General features: G+C 38.4%; 1 protein-coding gene across 1 annotated transcript; it reads left to right on the top strand.

Annotated features, from left to right (window-relative positions):
- The first annotated feature begins 564 nt into the window (after positions 1-564).
- On the top strand, positions 565-7,576 carry cnga4 (cyclic nucleotide gated channel subunit alpha 4). The gene is made up of 7 exons (XM_051403144.1): positions 565-869; positions 1,237-1,338; positions 1,450-1,556; positions 2,483-3,066; positions 3,195-3,440; positions 5,168-5,333; positions 6,661-7,576. The coding sequence occupies exons 1-7, from the start codon at positions 730-732 to the stop codon at positions 7,470-7,472; spliced, it is 2,157 nt and encodes a 718-aa protein (XP_051259104.1). The 5' UTR covers positions 565-729; the 3' UTR covers positions 7,473-7,576.
- The last annotated feature ends 118 nt before the right edge of the window (positions 7,577-7,694 follow it).

Below are 7,694 nucleotides of genomic sequence, written 5' to 3'. Positions count from 1 at the left end.
TAGTAGCAGATAATAATATAAGATATGATATTTTCTATAATAATGAAACATAAGCCAGATATGAGCAAAGTGAAAAATAGGGGGAAGTTCAAGATGTTACAAGATGTATTCAAAACATTTCATTTAGGATCAATTGTGCATTTGCACTCTAGCATGTTTGTGTGAGCTTTCTGTTTCGGGTATTGAAATTGCATTTTTTTTACAGTTATTTTCAAATTTGCCATTTAAAGATTACATTTTTCATTTAAATGTCAAATGTAGGAAATTTAATTTTGGTCAGATTCTCTTATTAGAATAAAAATATATTATTGTCTCTTTCAATTTTCGGTTTTCTCTCTTAATGTGAAATACTAATATTACAGTACAATACAGTAGAATCTGTATGTTTATTGACAGTGACACATTCTCCGTACTTTGGGCTCTATACTCCAGTGGTTTGTTGTCTCTACTGCAGCAGCCTCTGGGTTGTGTAAAGGAAGACCTCGCTGGTTTTCTTGGGGAAGAAGGAATTCCCAGAGGACCCATGACATCTGTTGTGGTTTCCTTCCATAGAGACCTGCATCACCAGGCAGTGCTCAGGTAGACCTGGGTTTGTTGTTAGGTGAACCGCGTAGTACTGCCTGATGCAAGTCAACAGGGCTGTTTGAATTATTGTCTGAAAAAGTTCAACACTCATGCAGGTCGTCCTCATTTAGAAAAATGTGTTAGTCCAAGGCTACACTTTGGAGAATGGATAAAACTGGTGAAGTAAGTTTTAAAGGTAACCAATGGCAGAGACTGTTCAAGAGTCATCGGGGGCAGAAAGAGGAAGGAGAAGATGGAGTCAAGGATGAAGGGAAACGTAATCTGGATCAGAAGTTGAAAATTAAGTGAGTAATTAATAGTTGGACTATACATTTTTACGAAAGAAGAAGAAATTAGATTAGATTAGATTTAGTGTGATGACATATTCAGACTTAATCACTTATTAACTGATGAAGAACTAACAAGCCTCTTGGATACTAATAAGTATTTTTATCCACAGTAAGAGCATTTTCTAAATTCTATATTCTTGATTTTGCATTTTCATTTGTTTGGGGATTAAAGAAAAAACGAAACCTCACAGTTTAAAGTTACAGGCAAATGTTTACAATGTCCTGCTGTGACAGATTGTTTTTTATTCATTTACATATCGACATCATCATGACTGATCCTCTTTTCCCTCTCTCTTTCTCTTCATCATCATTTCCCCCTCAGCTGGAAAGAGTGGCTGGTTGATCCAGCAGAGAGGTTTTATTATGTCTGGCTACAGGTCATGATCTTTCCCATTGTCTACAACACAGTGATCATCATTTTGAGGTAAAAACATGTAATATGATCAATATCAAATAGTAATCATACATATAAGCATATAATCTGTAATCATTTAACATCCCTTGCAACCCAATGTCATTGGTTATGTTTTCTCAGGACGTGCTTCACTACAATTGCAATGAGCTACCTGCCTGTGTGGCTTACACTGGACTATCTGTCAGACTTCATGTATATGGCTGACATGATCATCACTCTTCATACAGGTAAATATATCAGACTATATTCACAATTTATGTAATGTACTTACACCTTTCTAGGTTGAGAAAGTTACAAACTGCCAGACTTTACTCTAAAGAGCCTTAAACACATTTATATGAAGGTAACGTTTTTTCATAAAGAGGTTATTTTTGTGTATAATTTCCTACATGTAGGAAACTGTAGACCTGTAGAACTCCTACGTTCCTTTTTATATACGAATCTCTACAAGTCTAAAATGCGTGTTATGATATATTGTTAAAAACACAAACATTCAGCTTGGTCGCCCTACATATAGACAATTATATTTTTTAATTACAATTACATTATAGTCCTGCTGGTTGATATAGGGTTTCCACAGAGGCTAGTATGGTCTGTGGTTGAACACTAGGGTTAAAGGAAGTTTCTGATTTTTAGAATACGTTCAAGCTAACTCAGAACCACAGTTACAATAATACTGATCTTTACTTGTATGATCAAAAGTAAGGTTTTACAAGGCATTGCTCAGAGTTCTGACTTTTGAACTTAATACTTAGATTTTCAGGCTTGTCGTAATGAAGTAAAATTGCATTTGGTTTTTTATCAGTTATCAGCCATATAGCATTAATGCTGCGAGTTGAGTTAAAATATGTAAATACTGTTCACGTCAACATCCAAGTTAAATCGAAAAAGCAATCTTGGCTATAATTTAAGTCAATGGATGTTAACCATGACCATGTTAACTCACACATGAGCTTTTTCAGATGAAGTCATAAACATGGAAATCTTTCTTATTGCTACCTTCCATTTATGATATGAAAGTAATATTAACTCTTGCAAATCAAAAGGATTTGATACTCCCCAGTGTTTAGTGCCAACTTATGCTCTGACTAAGCCATTGTACCAATGTGTGAACTGTGTTCTGGCCTTTTAAACCTTGATTTTCCCTTCCCAGGTTACTTGGAACAAGGCATCCTGATCAAGGACCTAACTCATCTGAAGAAGCGCTACCTGCACTCAACACGTTTCCTAAGGGATATGATGTCCCTGCTGCCCACCGACTTCCTCTACTTTGTCTTTGGCATCCAAACTCCGCTGGTAAGGATCAACCGCCTTCTGCGAATGCCACGACTCAACGAGGCCCTGGATCGCATGGAGACGAGAACCTCCTACCCCAACACCTTCCGTATCTCCAAGCTCATGATCTACATCTTTGTGTTGATCCACTGGAATGCCTGTCTCTACTTCGCACTGTCAAGCTACATCGGCTTTGGAAGTGACCGTTGGGTATATCCCAACATGACCAACCCAGAGTTTGCCTCCATGCGTCGTCAGTACTTTTACTGCTTCTGGTTCTCTGCCCAGATTTTCACCACAGTAGGCGACACACCACTACCAAAACGAGAAGAGGAGTACTTGTTTATGATTGCAGACCTGCTCATTGCTGTGCTGGTGTTTGCATCGATTGTTGGCAATGTTGGCAATGTCATCACAAGCCTAAGGGACCGTGACAATGTCTTCTTCCCTAACCATGAGCTGGTAAGTTGGAAGATGAGTCTTTCATCTGATAACCTATATGGTCTGGCACCAGGTGAACTGACTGGGAGATGACTTCATGTTTAACTCCATTCTTTGGTTAGGTTCTACTTATTTTCTTCCTCTTTCAGGTGAAAGCATACCTGCGTAGCCATCACATTAGCAAGGAGCTTAGACAGCGTATCGACAACTGGTACCAGCACCTTCACATCAACAAGAAGATCATGCGAGAGAATGAAATCCTGGAGCAGCTGCCCGTACACTTGAGGACAGAGATCGCTGTCAGCGTTCACCTTCCCACACTCTCCAAAGTCACCATCTTCCAGAGCTGTGAGAAAAGTCTGCTGGAGGAGCTAGTGCTTAAACTAACACCTCAGGTAGGGGTGGGAAAGATGGCAGTCTGAGGCTATGTTTACACTGCAGGCACAAGTGACCCAAATTTTTTTGCTCATATGTGACTCATCTGTTTTGTTCATAACAGTGTGAACAGCACAAATAACACTGAATATGATCTTTTCAGCTCTGATTTGGGCCGCTTTCATATGTGGACCAAATCAGATAGAGGTCAGATTTTTCGCAATGCGACCTTCTGTGACCTTTTTACACTGTGAATCTGACATGGGACATATTTAACAAATTATGTGAACAGCCAAACAAACCAAAAAATCCGATTCGAGCAATAAATCAGAATTGAGCACTAAAACTTGTAGTATGAACGAAGCCAAAGAGTACAGGTGGCTCAAGGAGTTAAGAAGGGTGTTTGGGTTGGTGAGCAATGTTGTTAGTGTGCATTGAGAACAGAAAATAGCACTTGCAAAGGGCTGGGTTGGTGGTGGTGTGTAGCCATGTAGCTAAAGTCTAGTCTGATATCGTACATTCATGAGTTTTATCAAACAGTTGTTAATACAGGATGACCATCATTTTATCCTCTATCACGATGTGATTTTAACAGTGGACTTAATGATGTTTTTGTTACAGCAATCTGCCAAGAATACATGTTTGTGCAGATTTGTCAGTCAGTCAATAATCAGTATTTGCTAGATATCGTTGATCAGCTTTATACATATGTAAGAAATCTGACTCCAGTTTTAAGTAGCTTTCAATGTTACAAATGAACAATTTTCAGGAAATAGCCGGACAAAGTAGACACACAGCTAAAAACAAGGACAACAAAGCTGAAAGATAGGTAACATAAACATTTAACTATAATCTGCATAGGTGAAAAAATAAATGCATATAAATATATATATAAATACAAAATTGGAGCGTGTGCTTAAACTTATATTTGACAATGACAATTATATATGGAACATTATATGAGAGGTTACAAAATGATGAACCAACTGTCACTGACCATTGTCATTTTTATTCTGTAGGCTTCTTGGTCTAATAGAAAATGTTGTAATGGTAGCACTAACTCATCGTGGGATTGGGATGGGAAAACCAAGGCTCAGGACTGGACAAGAAAGTCTGCGGAGTTCACGTGACAGTTCATTAATATTTAGGTTCAAAGCCCCAACATTATTATTTAAATATTTAAAAATGTTGCCTATGTGGTTAGGGGTAGACCTACCAATAGTCTTTGGGTAAAAACTCTGTGATAAGCAACTTTATTTGGAATCAGGAGTAAAAGGCATTGGGTTGGGATTGGACAGCTAGCCCCACCAAAAGCCATGTTGCTGGGTGTGAGCAATAGTATATAAAATGGAAAAAGTCAATGTGCATTATAGACAGCAGTCAAACATATAATAAATACAGAAGTAAAACAACAAATACAATAAATACAATACACACAAGGCACAAGTTCACGCCATCTCCTCTGTTGTCATTGTCAATGATCATCCAAACCATCCCAAATATAAGACAGAAAACAAGGAGCAGCCCCTGTCCATTTGAAACAGAACAACAGTGAAATATAGAAAATAGTTGAATTTGTGTTGTGTTGTAACTTAATTGCCTCTTTTTGGATTCTCTGGAATAGTCTTGTCACATAAATTTAAATTCAACCCTTTCGCTACGGCCAGTTTGTTATCTAATCCATCGGATTAGATAATAAGGAATTGTTTTAAGGTTGAAGAGGTTTCTCCTGCCTTTTGCCTTGCAGGTGTTCAGTCCAGGAGAGTACGTCTGCAAAAAAGGAGATGTGGGCCATGAAATGTACATCATCAGAGAGGGGAAACTTGCAGTTGTAGCAGATGATGGTGTCACAGAGTTTGCTGTACTGGGTGAAGGGAATTTCTTTGGGGAAATTAGTATCCTCAATATCAAAGGTGAGTCCAGTGTCCAGTAGAACAGTGCAAAAAGGTAATATACGAGACTATTATTATATTATATATATATTATAATATACGTTATCATTATATTATTTGGTGCAAAGAGAGACAGCTTTCTGTGGAGCTTTTGGATCTCACTAGTGGCTTTGTACTCATGGAGGTTAGTCCTTACCTTAAATTTGTCAAAGATAATGTGCATGAGAAGATCCTGTGGATGAGGTTAATGAAGGAAATTACAAGTCCTCTGAGGTGGAACAGTGAGGCCATAAAGCCAGAATGCTGAAGTATTGTACAACACCAGTATGAGTGTGTGATAGTATGAGATGATCACCCAAGAGGGTGGCAGAAATATATGCTGATATAATCACATATATCGACACCTGCTTGGAAAAGCCCCTAAATGAAGATACTTAAACTCAAAAACATTACATTATTGTGTCACATTAGTAAAGCATTACACAGAAATATCTAAAAGTGGCATTAAAAACCAATAAATTGTTTTATTTCCAAATGTATTTCTATTTTTCCAAATAATATATGTAAATATGTATTTTTTTTTATTTAACTTAAACTTATCACTTCTATCACTAATCTAATCATTAAATTGATTTCTGTTTTTAACGCGTTATTTTTGTGTATGTGTTCAATTTGACAGCATTTGACATCAAACTGGGGTGGCCAGGAATGTTTTAGGCCTGAGGGGTCTCTAGCATGGTTGTGCTGTCTTACACTTATCTCCATGACATTACAGCATGTGTGCCTCAGGCCAAACTAATTACTTTATTCAAGCTATCAACAACAAATACATTTGAGGATTGCTGCTTCCAGTCTTTATGCAAACACATTCTGGTTTTATCTCTGTACGGGGTGCATAACTGGACAATGGACACTATTCAACACGAATGCCAGTGTGCTACTGATAACTAGCTGGCTAATTTTTGACACCAAAGCAAGTCATTGGTGCAATAACATAATAGCATTATTCACTGCAAAGCAACAAAGCAGTGAGCAGTACTGTTAATAATCCCATGTTGCACACATTAGCCATGCAGAGTTAATAAAGTATGTTAACATCTGTAATGTTAATCTTTTAATAGAAAATGTTAATTAAACAACTATATGTTTAATTAACTCCTTATATATAACTCTAATAATTCTGACCTTTCATTAAAGAGGGTTAGCAGCAAGAATATATCCCTAATGTTACCTTTAACTCTGAAATGAGCTTGCTTGGATAACAGTTCATATTTTTTCTATTGATAATTTTTTGTTTTTTAAATATCTCACCAAACTTTTATTGAAATCACACCATGTTTTCTTTTAGGTAACAAGTCAGGTAATCGTCGCACCGCCAACATCCGAAGCATTGGCCACTCTGACCTGTTCAGCTTGTCCAAAGAAGACCTGACAGACGTGCTATCTGAGTTCCCTGCAGCCAAACGTCACCTGGAAGAGAAAGGCAGACAGATCCTCACTAAGATGGGCATGTTGGAGGAGAGTGGGGAGGGAGAGGAGGTAGAGGTAGAGAAAGTGGAAACCAAGATAGAAAGGCTGGAGAGGAACTTGGAAATCCTACAAACAAAACTAGCTCGACTTATGATGGAATTAGAGTCCAGCAACCGCAAGATGCAGACCAGAGTGGAGCAGCTGGAGCGGGAGGTGGCAGCACTAGAGTCTCAGCCTCCAGAAGATGGGGAAGAAGTAGAAAGAGCACAGGGAAGAGGGGAGGGGGTGGGAGGGGAGGTTGGATGGGAGCGAGAAGAGGCAGAGGGAGAGGAAGAGGAGGGTTCAGATGCAAAAGTAAAAAAACAGGGAGACGATAGTAATGATGTGACCAAAGAGGGAGATGGAGAGAGCACCAAAAGTACAAAAGAGGATGTGGAAAGGATGATGGAGGGAGATAAATCTGGGCTGAAAGACCCTGATGATCAGGGAAAGCAAGAAGAAGATGATGAAGAGAAAATCAGACAGAAAGGAGATGACAGACCTGGGAAAGGAGATGGAGCTGAGATTGAACCTGAAGGCGAGAAAGAAGAGAAAAGTGGAGAAGGAGAATCTGAAGAGGGGAGAGAAAAAACTGAAGAAGACTCAGAAACAAGGGAGGCGGGGCAGAAAGATGAAGGGCAGAAAAAATGAATGGAAAAGCAAAATAACTGAAAATGAGAATGAACAAAGGTTTGTATGTTTGTGTTTGTCTGTAGACGTTTGTTTTATTTTAATAAAAGTACTGAAAACCTCAACATCTCATTGACACACTTTGTGCAATACAACTTTGTACCTCTAGATGGCAGAATTGTATTCCTCCTTACATATACTGTCAATGATCCCTCACTATGTACATGAAACAGCATGACAGAT

The sequence above is a fragment of the Dicentrarchus labrax genome, unplaced genomic scaffold, assembly GCF_905237075.1.
Source record: "Dicentrarchus labrax unplaced genomic scaffold, dlabrax2021, whole genome shotgun sequence".
NCBI classification, from domain to species: domain Eukaryota; kingdom Metazoa; phylum Chordata; class Actinopteri; family Moronidae; genus Dicentrarchus; species Dicentrarchus labrax.
Note: the sequence above shows the minus strand (reverse complement) of the source record. Positions and strands in the feature narration are given on the sequence as shown.

Coding starts and splice junctions, on each gene's coding strand:
- cnga4 (XM_051403144.1), top strand. CDS start 730: ATGGATAAAACTGGTGAAGTAAGTTTTAAAGGTAACCAATGGCAGAGA. Junction 3,067..3,194: donor TCTTCCCTAACCATGAGCTG/GTAAGTTGGAAG, acceptor TTCCTCTTTCAG/GTGAAAGCATACCTGCGTAG. Junction 5,334..6,660: donor TAGTATCCTCAATATCAAAG/GTGAGTCCAGTG, acceptor GTTTTCTTTTAG/GTAACAAGTCAGGTAATCGT.